At 41.9% G+C, this 22,598-nt stretch overlaps 1 protein-coding gene across 2 annotated transcripts in view; it reads left to right on the top strand.

The window, feature by feature from the left end:
- The first annotated feature begins 7,951 nt into the window (after positions 1 to 7,951).
- Positions 7,952 to 22,598, top strand: part of NDNF (neuron derived neurotrophic factor) — a 35,409-nt gene continuing 20,762 nt past the window's right edge. Inside the window, exon 1 of one of the 2 annotated variants that reach the window (XM_083460345.1) lies at positions 7,952 to 9,004. Coding sequence is in view for 1 of the 2 variants with exons in the window: in XM_083460344.1 (XP_083316470.1) it covers positions 10,231 to 10,295 (65 nt within the window). In the remaining variant the exon portion in view is untranslated. Of the gene's footprint in view, positions 9,005 to 9,934; positions 10,296 to 22,598 lie in introns of those variants that run through there. The other variant, XM_083460344.1, reaches the window with a different exon arrangement.

Here is a 22,598-nt window from a genome sequence, read left to right as displayed (position 1 = left end):
ACACCAGTATAACCCAGTTTTATATTGTTGTAAGATAAGGGAAGGAAGTCAGCTACATGCCCAGATCCTTCTAACCCTAGGATCCAGCCAGTGTGAAAATATATGACAGGTTAGTTTCCTAGTAAGGTGATCGCCAGTGGAGATGGACCATTAAGGGGAATGGTAAATGTGCATGGCCCACTCCCTCAACTCACAGACAGATAGAAGGACAAAGCTGGAGTTGAGAGCAGAGAGTTTGCAGTGATGTAAGCTAGAGGAAAAGAAGCACACTGAAAACCAAGTGTGACAGAATGCTGTTTGGTTTCTGTTCAGATCCAAGGCTGTGGCTATGGAAGAAACAAGGCTCTCTTGGCATGTTAATGCTGTGAACCCCTCCATCACAGGCTCAGGTTGTATATATGTATAAATAAGCCACATATCATGAAGACACTACATTCTCCACTGTGCCTCATTCGGAAGGAAAAACAAACCCTGAGTATCATCATCATCATCATTTTACAATTGTACACCGCCTTTCCATAGTTGAAACTACGCTCAAGGCAGTTTACAACATGACGAGATTTACATAATTACAAACATAACATAAACAATAAATAAAACACATCAAAAAGTACACAACCAAATGGAAACAATTTCCACGTAAATCATAAGGTCTAAAATGAAAGATACAACAATAATATCAATAATAGCAACAGCTCTCTCAACCCCCCGTAAACAATACTCCAGCCCAAGAATCTGTTCAACAGCTTCAGCTTTTGTAGCTGGAGTCAGTCAGCACTCCAAACTCCCAGGCCAGATGGGAAAGGGCCAGTAAGGCAGGGTGCAGGCCTTCCAGGGCTCACAGCCAAGATGGTCTCCTTTAAAACAACACAAATAAAGAAGTTCCAGGAGTAAGCACCTGGAACCCCTGGAATCTCACACCGCTTGGAGATTGGGGTGGTGTGCAACAATATATTAATTGTAGCAGACTTCCCTTGGGCACAGCAGACAGGTAGGGCCAGGGGATAGAAACAGGAGCCTGTCTGTTGAACTTAATGTATATTTGTAACAACAGTAAACGTATAAAACCCCAAAAGAAACAATAAAGGCCTGTCTGGCCACAGTACCACAGTACCACAGCTACTGGGTTATAGTTTAAGAGATGGTATAGATATATGGGGGGAGCATTAAAAAGATTTCGAAGTAAATGTACCATGGTGGAAGTGGGATTCAAACAGCAACTCCTCCACACACTTGGTGAATCAGCAGTGGTAAAAAGAATCTGGTTTTGCTCATAGAAAGTGGGGTAGCTCACCTCATACATACTAAAATAACATAAAAGAGCTATAACATTGCAGCAGCTTGAAATGAATCTGGATAAATGCAAACTCAAAAATGTATTTTTATTATTTGCTAACAAGTACTATGTCATACTTTTGTTCCCTGTGCCTTTTTGTCAGTTCTGCACTCTGCATACATGAATTTGCACCACATAAAATTAGTTCTTAACGCCTTACTTTGCCAGATTGCTTAGGTGTGCAAAATGAAGCTTCCTGCTTGTAATTTTATTCACACAAAGGTGATCCACATAAGGAATTCCTATAAGAGAACAGAATCTAGCACAATGCTATTATACATGTGCACATACACAAAAAGAAATATATGTGTTTTAAATTCAACTTACCTTGACTATTTCACTGTGCCATTGAAGCTCTGAACACCAGGAATGATTTTGCTTTTCAGGACTTGGTTCTAAGCCTGCAGCAATAAAGGCAAGAGGGTCTCTTGGGCATTTGCAGAAAGTATTTCTCTCATCATTAAATAACTGGTGGCTGTCCCTATACTAAGGGAGCACATAAATCACTGCCTCGGCCGCTAGGAGTTGGTGCCTATGTGGATTAGTGTTATGTGTGAACCCAGAACTCAAATTTAACCATGGTTTATTTGGCCATCTCACCCCATGGTTAGCTTGATCATCCATGGAACAACCTAATTTGTCACTTGCTAAACATGGCTTAGCCAGGGCCAGCCCAATACATTTTGCTGCTTGATAAGGACAAGGTAGCACCCTCTCTCAAGTCCACTGCTAGAAGCCGACTGAGCGTCGGCTTAGGTTAGGGCCAGCCCTAAGCTAAGTATTATTATATGTGAACCAAGTCTTTTCACTCGTCAGGCTGAAAACAGTGCCCTGTCCTTGACCTAGGCAATGCTGCTTCTTTCCCAAGAGCACTGGCTAGCCAGCCAGAATTGTATAGAACAATTCCCAGCCAAAGCAGTTGCTATTGCACGCAAGTAAACTATGTCAGCGCATACATGCATATTGAGTCTTCATGTGTTTGTGGTGACCTCATGTGTCATGTAGAGCAGATGTTTCTGCTGTGAATAGTGTGTACTGCGAACAAAAACGCTTGCCTCCTGCCGTTCCTTGTAGATCCCTTCTTCCTTGAAGAGGGACACAGGCGCCAATGCCACATTGCAGTGTGCATTTATGAAATGTGTGCGTGTGTTGATCTCCTCACAGCTGCTGTGCAGATGAACCAACCAACCCAGAAGAGAAACAGAGCCTCTTTCCCTTTCATGAGGACATTTGTCAGGTGTTTAAACAACCATGCTTGCACCCAGTAAATAGCACATTCAAGAAAGGAGCCAGAAGGGAGCAATTTCCACGAGAAAACCAGCACAGGGCCCTGATCTGGATGCATTCCAAACAGGACCACCATGGCTACTTTTTCTCCAAAATAAAAGCAGCCAGGTTAAGCAGGCTTAGAATCATAGAATCATAGAGTTGGAAGAGACCACAAGGGCCATCGAGTCCAACCCCCTGCCAAGCAGGAAACACCATCAGAGCACTCCTGACATATGGTTGTCAAGCCTCTGCTTAAAGACCTCCAAAGAAGGAGACTCCACCACACTCCTTGGCAGCAAATTCCACTGTCAAACAGCTCTTACTGTCAGGAAGTTCTTCCTAATGTTTAGGTGGAATCTTCTTAAACTGCAGGCAAGTGAGCACCTGGAAAGAAGTGTTGTTAGGTGAAGTTGCTGTCCCTGAAAGATAAAATGGAAGCAAATCTGGAGGGTTCTATTCAGGCAAAACATTTTGAAGGATATTTGACAATATTTGGTTTACTGTATTGGCCCGAATATAAGCCACACCCACAAATAAGCCACACCTTTAAAATTGAGGGGGGGGAGTAAAAAAGACAATACCCAGGCTGCTTCCTGAAGGGAAGCTTTGCCGGTGGCGTAAGGTCGTGAATATAAGCCACACTTTAACTTTTCGCAGAATTTGGGGGGGAAGTGTGGCTTATATTCAGGCCAATACGGTATATATTTCAGGGCAGCCCCAATATGAAAACAAAACTCAAAGGCCACATGACACTGCGAGGAACAGCTCCCTCCATGAGACATTCTATTTAATTCCAAAAACTGATGGGACTACCAGGATGTCCAAATAATTTTGCAGGTTACTAATGGGGAAGTGAAGTCCACAAGGAAGCCATATATTCAGGGGCACTTTGCTTTCAGATTTCTTTAGGGAAAAGATTCAATTTGAGGTATTATGTACATTTTCAGAAACAAGTGATGTTGGATTTTTGTTTTTTGTTTTTTTGTAAAGATCACGTGACAATTTCACTCATGGCAGATCAGATTAAGTGTGTGTGGGAGGCACATGTGCCACTTTCAAAAGTACTGGTACACCTTTCAACCCAATATGACTAGGGAGCCCATCTTATATCTGACAAACTCTCTTATTTTTTTAAGAGACATTCCTACTTGCAATTCCTCTGGGAGGAGCTTAACTCTTAAGCCATTTCAGTCTCAGATAAACAAGCTGTTGCCCTATCCACATGTACCCGGGTTACTGGGAATTAGTCTCTATGAATTCAGTGAAACTTCTTAATGGACATATAGAGGTCCTACAGCACAGCTGCAGCCCTCCCTATATGCACATACTTGGAAATGTCCCATTGAAATCAGTGGGGTCTATTTCTGAGTAAGCATGTGTAGGTTCTGGCTGTGAAAGTGGTTTCAAGCCATCTTTAAATAACCCCAAACAACACAGTTTTACTCTTTCCCCCTCCCCCTTTCTCCCCACAACAGAGTATAATTAGAACTTCAGAAATTGTGTTTGTAGCAAGGAAACGGAACCCTGTTTCTCATTATTTTGCACATGCAGTTTTTGGATTTTTACTGTACAGCCATTCATCTTTGATCTAATTTTATAACATCATAATCAGATTTGGCACACTAAAACAAATGCTAGCACTTTTCAATAGTAATGCGACAAACTCTCCTGTTTAAAGCTCCGATTCAATCAAAAATCATCAAGGTTACAGGACTATGATTTCACTACAGCAAGGGCTGGCCTTGTGTCCAACAAAAAGGAGTGTTTACCATGCAAAGGCTGCATTTATTAAGTATTAATACAGATTGGCTGCAAATAAATAAGTTATTAATTACATTTAGGATTAGGAAAGACAAATGGAACCTGCAACAAAATGTGGTAGCATATACTCACCTCTTTGCAAGAGCGCTCCTTACTCAGGGTCCCTTCCTGGCAACCAGTCATGCGCTAGAAGCTGCTAAGGAGCTGCATTCTGTTCCTCTCCACAATTTGCTTTTGCCCAGGTTACAGTCAACTGTCTGTAGCTCATCATTCACCTAGCCATAGCTCTCTTGCTGTTTTGGATCACCACTCCCATCAGCCCCAGAAAGTAAGGTAAAAGTAAAGAATCCCTGGATGGTTAAGTCCAGTCAAAGACGACTATGGGGTTGTGGCACTCATCTCACTTTCAGGTCAAGGGAGCCAGCGTTTGTCCACAGACAGCTTTCCGGGTCATGTGGCTAGCATGACTAAACCATTTCTGGTGCAATGGAACACTGTGACAGAAACCAGAGCACATGGAAACACCATTTACCTTCCCACCACAGCGATACCTATTTATCTACTTGTGCTGTTGTGCTCTCGAACTGCTAGGTTGGCAGGAGCTGGGACAGAGCAACGGGAGCTCACCCCCTCATGGGGATTCAAACTGCCAACCTTCCGATCGGCAAGCCCAAGAGGCTCATACAGGGGGGTTGTGGTTATGAAGTGGGCTTAAATGTAAAGAAGTAGGTGGGAAAGAAACAGGTGAGAATGAAATTCTGGATGCACGATGGGTTTGTTTGCACACCAATAACCAGTGGGCATGATCTCAGATGAAGGTACCAACTGCCTTTTCTGATATGTTTGTATGTACTGCAGCAAAATTTAGTTCTGAGGAGGAATTTTATGTGTGAGACGGATGAGATGGTGTTGTGGATATTTTCAATTAGCAGTTCTTCAGAAGGAAGAGTTCCCAAGATTATAATCTTCTAATTAGCCAGTGTTCTTAAATTGTTTCAGGCTGCTCTTACTGTGGTGGCTTGTTTGATTTTATTTTCCACAGGAGCAACAACAGACTGGTTCTTTTCTGGTAAGAGGCATCTTGAGGAATTCCCCATCTGTGGCTTTTTCTCATACTTAAACTTGCAAATACTTGTTTAGGTTCCAAATGAGCCTTGGTGCATTTTGAATGTTATAGACAGTGACACTTGTGCTGTGCTATATGTACACAACAAAAATCTGGAACATTCATTAAAGGTGCATTGGATCAAATACTTCACAGTGAATTGGGTTTTTAATGAATAGTGCCTTTTCCCTGCTTCTAAAAAGCCAAAACAGATTACTATTTCTTTTTATTTAATTGATATTGTTGTTAGGACACTCAGAACTTTTACTCTCCTTGTCATTATAAATGATAGCATGAATAAAACAAAACAAATGTGATACAATGACCAAGACACTTATAGCCTGAGCCGTGGTACCATCTGATTTGCTATAACACAGAGACCAACCTTGTTTGCTAAGCAAGATATTCATCTGGGGGACGTGGGGAGAGACATGAAAGAGCTGTGTGTAAAGTGGTTTTGATTTTAGACATGGGCCTTGGGACATAATTTCTACTTACTATTCCTTGTTTGAATGGATGTGCACTCCAAAACTTGTGCATGTGCTTGAATTATCTCCTTTTGTCAACATTTGTCCCAACAAAAACTGACCCCCTGAAAATTTACTGTAAAAACAAAAAAAGTAACCAAATTTTAAACTGCACCCCCACAACTTTTTATTATTTACTAAACTGCGGGAGGCAGTGGAAGACAGAAGTGCCTGGCGTGCTCTGGTCTATGGGGTCACGAAGAGTCGGACACGACTAAACGACTAAACAACAACAAAAACTGGCTTTCATGTTTTGCATGTAAACCAAGAGGCATGGTATCAAGACATCAGGCAAAATCCATCTGGAAATTCTCCTGCACTTGCGTTTCACAAGGACCTGCATGCTTCACAATAGATACTGCCTTAGTAAGTGTAATTCAATGCTAAAGCTGGTGGCCAGTCCTGCAAGACTTGCAGCCTGATCCTTTACTTAGAAGGAAGTTCCATCGCTTTCAGGTATGTATGAATATTGAGGGATGTTGCTTTTGGGTGGTTGCCAGGTTGCCACATGGAGATTATGCACAACTGTAAATGAGGCAAGAACTTTTTTCGCTCTACATCTCATTCTACTTACTACCCCACTACCGCTGTTCACCCTTCTCTACTTCATGAAAAAAGCAGGGCTGCAGATATGCTAGAGATTATTCAAGAAACTCAAGAATAAGCCCAAAGGTACAGTGGCCTATGTTAAGACATAGATGGCGCTTAACATATTGATAAATATATACAGATATGTAATTTTAAAAACATGTTTTACACCATATTTCTTTTTATGTTTTAACTCTTCTTTGTTAACTTTCAGAATCAGAGTGGCATTTTAATGCTTTGAATCATAAGATTTGGTCTATAAATTGTCATGGGGAGGAATGCTGAAAATTATTATTATTCTTAATTATTAAATTTACATCAGCCCTTCTTCCCAGGGCAGAAAACACCACAGTAGTACTGAAGCAGAAAACAATAAAATTGCATCACACAATGCAGTTGTGTCAAGAATTAGACGACATGCTAATTTCCTAGCTACTTCTCCAAGTAGATTTCAAAATGTAGTAAAGCTAGGAACATATAATGCCAGAAGTGTGCACACTGTGTGGGGAGGGGAGAATAAGTGAAACTGTGAGAGTGGTTTCAGCACAATCCAACCAGCACATCTGAAACTTAAATTTTAATGTACTGTCTTTTGGAAAACTGACCCCATCACCAGATAAATGAGGGTTGTTTTAAGAAGGGAGTGGCAATCTGTGCCTCTGGTAAACAGATCTGTGGGTTATTGTATAATTTCAAAATCGAGAAAAGTTGGTTTGACTGGAGTTTATGTCACAGTCCGAAGCCCCCAAAAAGTGTGAACATCATGGAAAACAGAGCCTCTCTCAAACCACTTTCAATCACCTTGACACCATTGTCTGCCCCTATATTAACATGTTATTTTCACAAACAGTTGGGAAGAAAGCTGGGAGTTGTTACTCCTTAATATAAAATGTAAATCTCAAATTATATTAACATGCTGCTTTTATATCTTTATATACACCCTAAGCATACAGGTATATTTGTTGTTTTGGGGTTTTAAATTGTTTTAAATTATCTTATGGGTAAATCGCTTTGAGATGGTTGTTTAGAAGGTAATTAACAACAACAAAAACCCTCATGCTGTGAAAGAAACTGAAGTCTACTGTGAGGCAGAACCAGACTGAACTCTTATCTTTGTAGACACGTCCAGATATCATATACGTGGCTAATTGGTTTGTGTGTATATGTCTATACTGATGTATACGTCAGTCTTAGAACGTACCTGACGTTCTCTTCTACATTCTGACATTAGCCACACTCCCACGTGGCCCAAAGCGCGTGAAGCAGCTCAAACACACTTTTTATACTTGTAGAAGACCCCATAATGCACACCAGGCTCCTCCCTGGAATCTCACCTTAAAAGGATCAGGTACCTTAACAGGGGATGAAGATACATTTAGGGAGCTGCTGCTGCTGCTACTGCTGCCCTCGGCAGGCCATCCTGTGACTAATGGCCTGTTTCTCTCTAAGGCAGCTTTCAAGTTCTGCCCCCGAGTTGTGTGGGACCGGTTGTGGCTGTGTGTCTCTGCCGCACCTGCCTCAGCCTGTGTGACTTCGGCCACTCTCCAGTTCTGAGGGAACCGTCGTCCCTGAGAGAGTTTAAGCCCAGGCAGCAGGCGAGAAGGAATCACGAATCCCCTCCGCCGCTTGCGCCGCCTGCCCGCTTTCCCCCGGCTGAGGGCAAAGCCCGCCGAGGAGCGAGCGAGCGCGCGCGCGAGGGGTGGGCTGCCGCGTGCGCTCCCTCCGGGACAATCGGCGAGGCTTAGGGAAGGAGGGGAGGGGAGGCGGCCGCGCGATAGGCTTTTGCCTGGCGTTGCCCAGGCGCCTGGTTGGTGCTTGGTGGCCCCGCGCGCGCTGTGTGTGCGCGAGAGCGCGTGTGTGGCGGCGGCGGCGGCAGGGCCAGGGAGGGAAAGTAGCGGGCGGGGTGTATGGGGGCAGCGGCTCTCCCAGGCTGCACTCAAGTGACATTCAGCGCGAACAACACACTCCTAACTCAGGCGGGCAGGCAGCGAGCGAGTCGCACACAGGCGCCATCCCCCTCAGCTTCTCGGCGCTGGGCTGTTCGCTCCTTCTTTAAACATTGCACGAGAAAGACAACTGTGGGTGAAGCGAAGGGAGCCTCCAGCCAGGCAATTTCGCCTCTCGCCCCTCTTGACTTGGTCTCCTCTCCTCCTCCTGAAGAATGGGAAGGACCTGCCCGGGCTTTGCCTGCCGTTCTTCTTCCCGCTGAAAAACGGGAAAAGGGAACGGACGAAGGAACTCTTAGCACTGCGACTTCGAGGGAAGTTTAAATCCCTCTCCTCACGCTCTTTCGCGGGCAACGAGGAGCCCCGGGCGCGCTCGGTTCTCCTCAGAGCCCGCCTCGCCTCTTCGCCTCAGAAGCGCGCGCGAAGAACTTGGGGCAAAGTCGGCGCGGGCCAATCAAGGCTGGCCGTTCAGGTAAGCAGAAGCCGAGAGCGGAGAGGTTGGCGCGCGCGGCTTTCCGCGTTGCGCGGCTGGAGGCTGCTTCGCACCATGGAGGGGCGCCCTGGGCTCTCGGCTTTCGCCGGGCTGAGGAGCTCAGACAGGAGCAGCCTAAGTGGGAGCAGAGCAGGTTTAGGGGATGGCGGGCTACGGACACTTGAGGGGGGACAGTCGGAGAGAGGAGAGCAGCGGGTAAGGACAGCCTGCCCCACACAAGCCGAGCTCAGCTGTGCGCCGCCCGGGGCTCTTTCGCGGAGAGGCTGCGCGCGCAAGCCGAGCCTTACGATCCAGCGCCCTCTGCGAGAGATCCTGGGACAGGCTGGCTCTTGGAAAGCTGCCTTCCCCGCCCCGTCTTCACTTCCCTCTCCACCTGTTTGTGGAGCCAGACAGTCCAACTCCTTGGCTCTAAAATGCACCCAGGTCGAGCATTCGTACCAGAGAAAAAAGCGCGCGGGAGGTGGGGGAGAGATGCTTGGAGCGCAGTAGCCTCGAATCTGCTTTACTGTCTGATGTCAGATCAGTTAAAGCGGATTAGTTACCTCTCGGCACCTTTTAAATCCAGCTCTCCGATTTAACACACACACACAGCCCAGAGCCCCAATTTCAACGCAAGATCCGATGCAAGTTAGTAGCTGCTATGAAAGTGATCGAGAGAACTCCTCATGCCGGATTGATTAAAATGGTGATATTAAATGCTGGGACAGTTAGCAGAGTTGATCGTTGGTTCACACACGCACGCGCGCTGAATCTGAGGTGAAGAATGGCTAAGGCAATCCCAGCCATTAAAATCTGGGCGTTTTGACCTTGATTTTTCTAAGTTCAGGTTGGCCAAATACTATTCTGCACCTCTCTCTCTCTCTCTCTCTCTCTCTCTCTCTCTCTCTCGTCATCTGATGAGGCAAATCTGCCTGCTGCCAGTCTGCTTCATCCCGTGTCTGATCTTCCCATTATCCTCTTTACTTTGGGAAGGGTTCTTCGTGCTGTTGGAGGGGAAAGAGAGGCATGAACCTGAGATCAAGCCAACTTTCTTTCTTTTCCTTTTTTTGCGCCGGGGTGAGGGCGGGGGAGCGGCGCAGCTTCACAAGACTTGCCTACCAGGTTTCCTTTCGCCCCCGTCGCCCCTCCAAAGGGGCAGCGTCTGAGGGGCTGAGCAAAGCTCCCCTGGCTGGCGGAACCTCGTCAGGAGAAGTTCCCCACCCGCGATGAGTTTTCAGGAGCGCTCCTGTTGGAAGTCTGTTCTCGCATGGCATGACAGTTTGGCTCTTAGGTGGGTTCCCCTTCTCTTTTCCTCCCCTTCTGTCCAAAGTTATGGACCCTCTCATTACTCCAAAGAAGGAGCATTAGGTTATTCTACCTGCTGCCGCAGCACCCCTGAAACCTCTCCTTGTGATCTTCTGGAAGACGGTAATTGTGGGAGAGGCTGAGGGAGACCAGGAAAAGGAGGAAGTCTGGAAATAACCCAGAGGCTGCCTATTACTTAAAAATAGCTTCTTTTCTCCCTCTTCCAGCTTGTGATCCTGTAGTCTCTTCCAAAGTTTTCCTGCAGCTTAACCACTTGCAGGATATGGGGCTCTGGCATTTGTCTCCACCCACATCACCACCACATTTTCACCGAAGCAAAACTCAAGCAAGCTCTTTCAAGCTGAAGTTTAAACTGTTGTTTGCAGGGACTTAAACATCCTAATTGACTTCATTGATTTGGTTTCCTTTTCCAGTTTCAGTGACAATTGGTGACTTCTGTTTCAGTGTATCTGAAGAAGTGTGCATGCACACGAAAGCTCATACCAATAACAAACTTGGTTGGTCTCTAAGGTGCTACTGGAAGGAATTTTTTTATTTTTTATTTTGTAGTGACAATTGGAGTTAGAGATGAGTTTAGAGGATCAGAAAGGGGAGGGAGTAATTGAACGATTTTCTTCTTTAAGAACTGCTCGTGATCGATGTTATATTATTCTTAGCAAGTTTCTTTTAAACTCTCCACAAGTCTCTAAAACTAGTAATATTTTTAACAAAATATTCTAGAGAAACAAATGTGTGTTTCCAGATGGTTTTGTTTGTTTTTATTACTGCACCTTTTGGAAAATTCAGTGGATTAGTCTAGCAATGGGGTCTGGCAGTTCACAGCAATTAAAGGAACAAAACAAGAAAGATGTTACTGGGTGGAATGAATATGAAATATGTGTGGCTTGTATTACACATTTATTTCAACAGAGCTGAAACTGTGACTATAAAGTAACTCTTAATCACTTACAGATACAGCTTTTTATCATTCAAAGAGCATATAATTGAAGGGTATCCCTGCTCTAAAAAAAAAAAAAAGCCCTCACCACAAGTTTATTTGTTCTGGACCCATTTAACACTCCTGTGGGAAAGTATTATGCCTTCCTCAAGCTGGTTAGCTTATTGTTATATATAAATGCAATATCCTTGCCAATGCCACAGAAAGAGAATGCTGCTTTTGAATCAACCACTGTGGGTCACCCTGGAAAAAGGGAGCTGACTATTGAGTCAAGGGACCCTTCTTGGTATCTCCACTTCCCTGCGATGCCATTTTTTAAAAAAAAAAAAATCCCCCCAAAGTAAAGTATATAGTAGCATGTGGCAACTGCGAGTAAAGTATATGTTTACAAATGAGACAGTCATTTGAAATGATCCTGCAAAATCACAGCTCTTGTATGATTTGTTTACTGTGCTTTGTTGAGATGCTCAGTAAGAAGGAAGGCGGGACCAAAATGGCATAATTTCTGCTCAGTACAGAACTTGCTTGTTTATGAGTCAGTCCCCAGACAAAGGGGTTGTAATACTAATGGGATCAAGTCAGAGAATCTCCACCAGGGACCTGATTCACTAGTACATACATCCAGCTATGTGCCACAGATTTCAGATCTAATGAAACTAATCTCTCCTGAGTTGTTTCACATTTTCAGAAATTTAACTTGGTGGGGAACCTGCAATAAAAATTTGCAGCAGGCTGATAGTATCAGATTCTTTATCTCATATAGATGATTTTATGTATACATCATCTTCACATGTCTTGCTCAGTCCAGTGCATGTCTAGTCAGAAGTAGATTGATGTTGTGCTTCCTTCCCATGTAAGTCTGCATAGGTTTTAGGCTGCAATCCTACGATCAATTCTGAATAAACATATATAGGATTGGGTTGCCAGTTTGATCTTTGCACTACATAAAATAACTTTTCAGTGATGTGCTTAGTCAAAATGATGGATGCTATAAAATATATAAAGTATATGGTGATTGCCTCCCTGGACTCCTTGAGGAAGAAGGGTGGGAGATAAATTGAATAAATGAACAAACAACAATATAAATAATTCTTAGTCGGTTTATGACCGTATATGACACAACGTTTTACATCCAAAGAATAGCTTTTGGAGTACATGGTGTAGAAACATTTCAAGCCTTGCTGAATATGAAGTACAACTTTCTCAAAGGTGTTCATGGGACCTGGATCTGGACATATCAGGGATCCTGGGTCCAGCCCCCCCCAAACATTTTTGATTATTGCTTCCATCTTTTACACCTACACCCACTAATTTCTGTAGGAATCCTCCTCAACTTCACCTTGTGGTAGTGTATTGAACTCTACCATTTGTAGTTCCTACCAGCCTTTTCATGTACTGGGAGAAACCTAATCTCTCCCCCCCCCCTCCCCACTGCCTCCCCCCCCCCCCGTGTGTAAAAATAACTAAGAATTGATTTTACCAGGCTCTTATTGTATAAGGAGGCAGTATTTTGAACCAGTGTGTCCAGTGTAAGAGGAATGCAATTTTCAGTATAGGGAAGAATAAAAAAATTCAAGTTACAGAAGAGTTGACAAGATTAACTCCTCTCCTCTTGTCTACTTAAGATAGATGTGAAATATACATGTTAAACAGCTGGTTTATAGATTTGAAACTCACTAGGTTTTTCTGTGATTGCAAAGCAAGTAAGATTGTTAAAAGCTGGCACATGTTTGCTACTCTTTTCTGCTTTGTGTTTTTATTTCAAAACCAACAGAAACTTAAAACGGGAAATACCATTTGCAGATTTTTGTTTCTGTATGTCCTGTTGTTTTTAAAATACTGAGGCGTACCAATTTTTCCTTAATTCTGACATTCTGATATTTCAAAAGATAATGGTTTCTCATACTGAACAAATTCCAAAATATATATGAGAAAATAGTTGGCATCATCTATAGATATGTCAGCTTTCTGTGAAGAACATGATGGCTGTAGTGTTTTCATCACTGGTTTGGGGTAAAAAGTACACTTAGTAACGCATACAACATAATAAGACACATTTTTCTAATTTGAGGGTTTAAATTTGTCACATGCATGTTAGGCAGATGTTAGTTTGTAGATGACAGGGGTTTAAAAACACACACACAAAAAAACCCCCAGAGCTTTATGGCAGCACAGAAGTAGCATTTAATGACTTAGGTGCTATGTAACAGATGCTCCGAGTGCACACAAGCAACATGATGTTGAATGAAGTGCCCCCTTTTGTATATCTTAAACCTCTCAGATATTCTATATATATAACACTATGTGTCTAGGCGATTCTAAACACACTCAGAGCTGCATTCTATCTTAATACTCCCAGCTAGTCAGATATGAGTCTCAGACACACAGTTCTTGAAGTTGGTGTTCTGTAAACTTGTTTAAGATGCACAGCTAATTATGTGTACATGCTTTAAAAACCTGACACGAGTCAGATGAATGCAGTAAGTAGCTATTACGATATAAATGAAACTCAAGACACAACAAACAAGTCCGATAAGCATTTCTGCCCTATGGACCTCAGGGTTTGATTGCCCTGGTGCATCATGCACCATATTACTTTCGATTTAATGAGGGTTTGATGTAAATCTGTCCCACAACATCTGTTGAAGGTATAGCGGCTAATCAGCATAACTCCTGGGCTATCAGCTGTAGCTCATTTTTTAGCATGTACAAGACCTAAGGTTCAGTCCTTGACTTCTGTAAATAGGGCTCTGAAGGACACCCGTCTGAAACTTTGGGGAGCTGATGCTGGTCAGTGTACAGTGGTACCTGGGGTTAAGAACTTAATTAATTCTGGAGGTCCGTTCTTAACCTGAAACTGTTCTTAACCTGAGGAACCACTTTAGCTAATGGGGCCTGCTGCTGCGCTGCCGCCTTTCTATTCTCATCCTGAAGCAAAGTTCTTAACCCGAGGTACTATTTCTGGGTTAGCGGAGTCTGTAACCTGAAGCGTCTGTAACCTGAAGCATCTGTAACCTGAGGTACCACTGTAATGAGTACTGGACTAGATGGGCCAATGGGCTGATTCAACATAAGGCATATACTATATTAGAAAATGTCCCAAATTGAAGTTGAGTTAAATTATGCCACTTACATTTCCGGAAAAACAAAAACACAGGTTTTTAATCCAGGACATGGCCATTATGTCTGTTGCATGCCAGTACAGCTGACGATGACCTTTTGTGCAAACAAATTTTTCACATGTTCCCCAGAGGTGCTTTTTGCATGCTTGTTCGTTGTTCAGACATGCACTTGGCAAATTTAGGGTCTGGAATCTAATGGACCTTTGAACACTATTTTAAATGCTATTGTGCTTGTGGAAAGGTACAACTTTCAATAGGAGCTGGTGAAATAACTCAAGAAGAATTACATACAAGTAAGCCCTGCTTGCCAGTTCGAAGGCGCAGAACTGCAGCTCTGGTATGACCCAATGTGGGGGTGTAGATCAGAGCTCTCCAGCTTTTGGGCACCTGGGGACACAGCTGGAAATCTAAGCAACTGTTGTATGTACCACAGCATGCCAGTTTCGCAGAAGAAAAACTGGGGATGCTCAGAACCATGCCTCCTCCAAAAATGCAAAAGCAAAACACCTGCACACACCACACAAGAAATAAAACAGACAAAAAAAGAAGGATACACCCTGAACCAAACCCACTAAACCTAGTATTTGTAAAATAAAATAGAAATTGGTAGGGACAGGGAAACCTTAGTTGAGTGTTAAGTATTATGTATGAGGTTGTTGCAGCGCTCATGGAGGTCACATTGAGGGCTCCAGGTCAAATGCATCCTAAAATTTTACGCAGGCCTATTTGCCTGCCAAGCCAATTGCATAACATTATTTTTGTGATGCATTGGTATAGCTCTTGTTCAGCCTCAACATGTTATTACTGGAGCATACAAACATAAGAGCAAACTGTTAGTACCCAAACCACTTGGAAACACATAATTTATCTCATGATAATAGTAGGAAAGGTTTTATTGTTTTTAGAATCTATATCTCTTCCTTTGTTTTTCTTATTGTATGCTGCTTTGATAATAATGACCAGACACAGTTAAACTGGCATGTGGGGATTTAAACTTCTGTAAATTCTATTGATTATGAACAGGATTGAAAGGGGGTTAAATTCTAGTGCTTTGTGTCAACAGCATTGTGAAAAGGGTTGCTCATCATTTAGGGCAAGCATTTTCTTGGTTGCTTTTCTCCAGTTCTGAACATGCCCATTCTTGCCATAATACACGGATAAGTTTAGTGTGCGATTCCTCTGATGACAATGGCTCCAAAAATGTTGCCATAATGATAATATTGCTGATTGGTATGTCTATATATACTCTTGGTATGTACATTATGTTTATCCATATGACTGTGTGTCTGGAGACACTTGAGCATTGTTCCATGCAGAAAACTGACTAGAAAAGTGCAATTTTGAATGTAAGCACTATATACGGTAGTGTATCTCAGGATTTGGTGTTGGCAACTTGACATTGCTAATTAATTTTAGTACCTAATTTTTGTTGTTGTTGGCATTACCATTGAAAAGTTAATATTTAATTTGGAAAATTAGGTTGTGAAAAGATTTAAATTAAAAGTAATTCCAAATAATGTTGAGTTAACAGAGGTTTTTTAGTCTGGTGGTTGGAAACAGAAATTCATTAATTTAAAGGGGCAAGTTTACATATAAGTTTGGATTTATTCGTTAGGCAACTTTAGAGGCACCCTGGAAATCTTCCGTAGACTGATGAATATCTCTGAATCAAATATAGTTTTAGATATTGTTGTTGTTACTGTTGGCATCCGTCTGTCTAGGGAGACAATAGAAGAGTACGCTTTCAATCTTGTCTTTAAAAATACAATCGGACAAGCTGCCACATTCTTACGGTTACAAGTTATATTAAACATGATCCCTGCAAAACATGTTTGGGTCCTGGACACGGAAGCTTCTTGAATGTGAAAGGTGTTGAAGCATTTACCCTTGACTTCTGAAAGCTCTATTCTCTCCCCCCTACATTTTTTTTAATGTGTCAAATATGTTATGAAAAATAGTGAATAAACACATCATCAGAAATCTTATTTTGTAAAAGGATACACTTCATGATGATATAAAAGACAAACTTTTAGGCTTCGCTTGTCAGTTTAAGAAACTGTTAGAAAAACAAGCCAAAAAATGAATTTTAGATGAAGGAATGCTAGGGCTATGTTTCACTCCTGCGGTGCCTTCATGCAATGAAGAGACAGCTTTAACCACAGAACATCTGGGCCCTAGCTTCTGTTACAGTAGAGCTTTTTAAGGGGAAAGCATGCCTTGTTTGACTGTGCATTCATTTTGAGCCATTAAGCTTTTGCACTAGTTTTTAAAGATTAAAAAAGTTTCTGCCACCTTTTTCAAGGGGCTATTTTCAGCATTCTCCTTGCATTTTGGCACTTTGGTGGATGCTGAATTTAATTTGGTTACTAAGCAGGTATTTATCATGCCGTTCCTCAGCTTTTTTTTTTTTTAAGGGTGAATTTACTAATTAATCTATTCATTAACAAATTTATATTTAGCAGTTCACACTCTTTTTGCAACTTTTATGTGTGTGGTTTTAAAACTAAAGGTAATAGAAACAGTATGCTCTAACTTATCTCATGAACAGAAAACTATTATGGAGCTACTTTTTGAAAAACATGTGTTTATATTTGTTTTGTATGTTATCTTTTATGTCATTGCTGATGGGATTGGTTACTGATACATATAGAAGTAGAAATAATTCATACTTTTCATACATTATCTGTTGAACATATAAGTTCAAGCCTGCTCTTGAGGAGCATTATTTTTATTACTTGGTTTTTTAAAACGCTAAAAGTTTAGATGAACTTTGCAATGTAGCCTGTCATGTATTACACTTAAGTTAACACTTACCTGCCTTGTACACTGTCATGGGTCATTGATGTCAAAGGTTTCATAAAGCTCTGCATTTAAGTAGCCTACCATCCTAATGCCACTTGCCTGGCAGTAAGTTTTTAATAGGACTTACTTCTGAGTGGACATGGTTAGGATTCTGACTGTTAATCATGAAGCAAACGCATTGAAATCAATGGAACTTAAGTTAGCCATGATTAACAAATCCCATTGATTTTAATGGGTCTAGCCTGTATCATCTTATTACCAAGAGTGGAATAAGTGAGGAAAAGCGATTCAGGGCCAAATCCAGGATACGATCCTGATTCAGATTGGGGTCCCACACCAGTTTTTATATTCAAAATGCATTCTGCCGCTCTGCTATTTTTTCTCATAGATGCTGTTTGAAGTAAACAGTGTATTTGATGGCAAAAACCAGCCAGGAAGGAGACATCAGGTACACATTCCAGGTCAGGAACACATTCCAGGGCCCAATGTCTGCTTTCCCACCAAAATAAAGGCAGCCAGATTAAGCATGCTTGCTTAAACATGTGACTAATGTTATGTGTACTTTGGCCTTCATGCACCTAGAAGGAAGAATAGTTGGGTCTGATTACTTTCGCTCTTAATGAAACTGGGAGGCAAAACATCTCATAGAGTACTTGAGATAAGCAAAAGTGATTTTTGACAATATGTATTAGGGTCCTCTTCTATCCATAATACTTACATCAGAGGAGTCAAATGGACATGAAAGTAATCTCAGTGCATAAGCAAAATTTGCAGGGGGCACAAGGCACTGTGGGAGATAACTATCTACTAAGACACTCCAGTAAATCCCAGAAGGTAGTGGGGCCACCTGAACTCCCAAAGAATTCTACAGAGGACTAATGAATAAGTGAAGTCCTTGTTTTAATGGCACGTGTAGTTTGGCTTTGGGAGTACAGCTGTATGCACACAGTGTGGAAGAAAGCTCCACTGAACTCAGTGGGAGTTTTTTCTGAATGTAATGTGCATAGAACCAGAATAAATGTGAGTTAAGGATTGCAGCCATAAGAGAAAAATATGCCTGCCACATTATCTGGAGGACATTTACAGGAGCAGCGATTGATAGTGTAGAGAACGCATAAGCTTCACGTTTGTCTTGATGAAGTAAAAGGGATGCTTTCACCTTTTGCCAATAGATTTTAATGAATAGGAGGAAGTCCCTTGCTTTCAGCATTTTTTTGAGACGAGAATGTTTTGTATGCACAGATAGAGCTATTTAATGAGTTTTAAATTCCTAGTTTCTGGTAATTGGCAGGAATCAAAGTAAGCTAAAGGATACTAGAAAGTAGCACGGAACAAGAGGAGATGATTTATTATTTTAGAAAACTTCAGTGGGGTATCTCACTGCAGGGAGAAGTATTTGCTCTTGAAATTGATGAACTGCCCAGGGGAGGAAATCAAAACCAAAGAATGGGGATGCCTTGCTTTCAGAGGAATTCAGATATTGCATCCTTACAGAAGGCAACAAAGAATAAAACCTAACATTTATTGCATAAATGATTTAAAAAAATTAAACTAAAAAAATATTATCTGAGGAAAAGGCAGGATATAAATAAATATAATAATAATACTCTAGAAGATTAACACTGTATAAGAACAGGCTTATGTACAACTATTCTATATTGAACATGACAGCTTTGAATAAGTTTTTCAATTTTACGTTGCCATTTTGCACTGTAACATCTTGTGTCCTACAAACTAATAAATTTGCCCTGCGCTTGGAGTAAATGGTTTGCCTCAATTTAATTCAGCTAATGAAATGGGACGCGGGTGGTGCTGTGGGTAAAACCTCAGCGCCTAGGACTTGCCGATCACATGGTTGGCGGTTCGAATCCCTGCGGCGGGGTGCGCTCCCATCGTTCGGTCCCAGCGCCTGCCAACCTAGCAGTTCGAAAGCACCTCCGGGTGCAAGTAGATAAATAGGGACCGCTTACCAGTGGGAAGGTAAACGGCGTTCCGTGTGCTGCGCTGGCTCGCCAGATGCAGCTTGTCACGCTGGCCACGTGACCCGGAAGTGTCTGCGGACAGCGCTGACTCCTGGCCTATAGAGTGAGATGAGCGCACAACCCTAGAGTCTGGCAAGACTGGCCCGTACGGGCAGGGGTACCTTTACCTTTACCTTTTAATGAAATGGCATGCACAATAATGCAATGATTAAAAAGTGTGGCAAAATAAATGTCATGTACTCAGGTACTCAAACATTAGTACAAAAAAACAACAAAACATTAGTAATGGGTAGTTTAATACTTGTATGGTTTATTGAAGCTTCTGGCTTGCCAATGAAGAGGCAGTCTCTCCCTGAGTTTAAGCTGAATTCCAGGAGCAATTTATTATTAATCCCTCATTTATCCCTCATTAATGAGCAATTTATTATTAATCCCTCATTTATCCCTCATTAATGAGGTCACAGCAATCCTTGCTATCCATTGATAAGTTTCCTAAGAATCTAGATACTTCTACTTCACCTCAATTTTTCTAAAAGGTGGTGATAGATAGCTTTTTTACTCTGTTAGGTAGAGTTTTTTCAACTTACACAGAAGTTTTTTCAACTTCTTACACAAATGCCGGCTTGTACCACAAACTACAGGTGCATAAAGTATGCAATTGTGCAAGGAAGTACAGTGCCCTGATGCACCATAATGAGTAAGTGCAGATGAGTTTATTACTAAGGATTATTACCAGTGCTTTTTTTAAACAGAAAAAATGGTGCCAGTACTTACCATGAAATTGTTACAGCAAGTGAGCAACTGGGGTAAAAAAGCCATTATGATGGCAGAGTAGGGTACAGATTGGGACAGTTGTGTTTGGTAATCAACAGCAAGTGCTTGGTTTGTGTTGAAGAAAAATAAAAGGAGCTTTTTGGAGTACAGTAGGTTTGCTAGGTTTGTGGGGGAATAAACATGGTCTTCTGCTGGTTTGCAGAACTGAGTTGCTAGAAAAATGTGCCCACCAACCACAAGCTATTACATGAAAATGGATCCTGGATGGTGACCATGGCTGGGCACCTACTAGATGGTGTGACTCGTTAATCTTTCTCCCTCCTGCCCCAGTTTGGAGGCAGTGTGCTTTCTTTCTCTGTGGAGCACACAGCCGCTGATGGTATGTTTCAAAATACCCAGGTTGCCCTCCTTCCCCAGGGAAGGAGTTTGTGTTTGGATAGACTATGGCTAACGAAGAATTGTTAACGGAGCTTACACACTCATCCTTGATTATCTGTGTCCCACAGGGGACTCAGAATAAATTCAGCTAATTGATGATAATTGCTAGTTAAAGGGCATTGTGGTAACCTCTGTTTATCCTAATCGAATTAGTACCGTACCATATCGTGAATAAAATCTAATAACTGATAGGGCCTTAATACACAAGATGTAGTGATAAGTAGTAGAGATAAGTGAAACATAAATGAACAAAAATAGTGTTTTTGGTCAACATTCTCCCAAGTTCTGCTGTTCCTAACAAATATGAATATGAAGAAGAAGAAAAGCTGTAGTGTGTTATTAGATAGATTAGGCTTCCTGAACAGTGAACAGGGGCGCTGTGATTGCTGTTAGTTTGTGATAATAATGAGGTCATTTTGGTTAAACTACCTGTGCTATTGATAAGATTAATATGGATAAGAAATGCCTGTTCCATAGATTATCATTTTCAGTTAAATTTGACTCTTTGGCCTTGTGTATTTTTTATGCAAAAAAGCTTTTAGACAGCTAAACAGATGAGGAGGTAGCTATGTAGGAATAGCCTTCTTAATCACGTTTACTGTGTTATAATTTATCCTGAGTCTTTGTGATAGAGTTGGATACAATTTCTAGGTTACCCTTGTTTGCTCCTGGCAGACACATAGTATGAGACTTACAAACACGCAGGCAGGTTCTGTTCTGTTTGCACTGCTAAGCTGCCCCTGCCATATATCATAGGTGAATGTTCCTCATGCTGTGTAAACTAACAATGTTTGAAATTTCCCTGCAACAGGGAGTATGGCCGCCACTTTTGTGTCATATAATAAAAGAACAGGCATGGTGTTCTAAACCATCTGGAATTTTTTAAATAGTAGAACATTGAGAACAGTTTAGGAACATTTTTTTTATCAGATCATCATCATCATCATCATCATCATTATAATGATGATATTCATAGTAGCCCCAACTTCTCAGCGGCTTTATCTTAGCCTAGCTGTTCTCAGGTATGTACATTTAGCATTCTTCTTCTTGATTTACATTTGCATTTGATTTAAAGAGAAAATTATTGCATTCCTATACATTTTGGAAAACAATAAGAATAAATAATAATAATGAACAACAAAAATAAATAAATAAATAAATAAATAAATAAATGCAGTACTATTAATTAAGCCAAAAATTGAATACTCAATACAACCTTTTCCCTCTTTCCACAAACTCCAATTGTCAGGGTCTGCACCTTAATTGAACAGAATGGTTTAGATCCAGACTTAGTAATGCTTAGAATAGGGCCAATGAAATCAGTGGGACTTTAGTTAGTCATGCTACAAGTAAACCCCTTGAAATTAACTAAAGCTGCAATTCTAAATCCACCAAGCTGGGAGTAAGCCCCACTGAATTAAATAGGGCATAGTTAGTATTGCACTATAAGCCACTCTAATAACTGAGAATAACAGGGTTTCAGGTCACTATAGACTAGAATAGAGGCTTAAGTTATGCAATCATTTTGCAAAATGTCCATACTGTTATGAATATGAAAGTGCTTTGTTGTTTCCTATTTAATTCAGATACACTAATCTGTTTGCATCCAGACTGTCTAAATTGACTTGTTGAAATCTAGAAACCTAATGCAAATTAAACTGTTTACAGACTTGAGGTAGTGATAATGCTGAGTTTTCTTCCATTGGCTGGAACATCCTGTGGGTAGAGTTCTGAATATCCAACCAATGAGGAGGCTGCAGGAAGTGGGACAATCAGCAAAAATTAACCTTCTCCACCCCTGTCCTTAGGGGTGCAGGTGGCGCTGTGAGTTAAACCACAGAGCCTAGGACTTGCCGATCAGAAGGTCGGCGGTTCAAATCCCCGTGACGGGGTGAGCTCCCGTTGCTCGGTCCCTGCTCCTGCCAACCTAGCAGTTCAAAAGCACGTCAAAGTGCAAGTAGATAAATAGGTACCGTTCCGGCGGGAAGGTAAACAGCGTTTCCATGCGCTGCTCTGGTTCGCCAGAAGCAGCTTAGTCATGCTGGCCACATGACCCGGAAGCTGTACTCCGGCTCCCTCGGCCAGTAAAGCGAGATGAGCGCCGCAACCCTAGAGTCGGTCACGACTGGACCCAATGGTCAGGGGTCCCTTTACCCTTTACCTTTTTACCCCTGTCCCTGGGATCATCCACTAGCCTTCCATGAACAGAAGAA

Source organism: Podarcis liolepis, assembly GCF_965112155.1.
Source record: "Podarcis liolepis genome assembly, chromosome: 9".
Classification (NCBI taxonomy): domain Eukaryota; kingdom Metazoa; phylum Chordata; class Lepidosauria; order Squamata; family Lacertidae; genus Podarcis; species Podarcis liolepis.
Note: the sequence above shows the minus strand (reverse complement) of the source record. Positions and strands in the feature narration are given on the sequence as shown.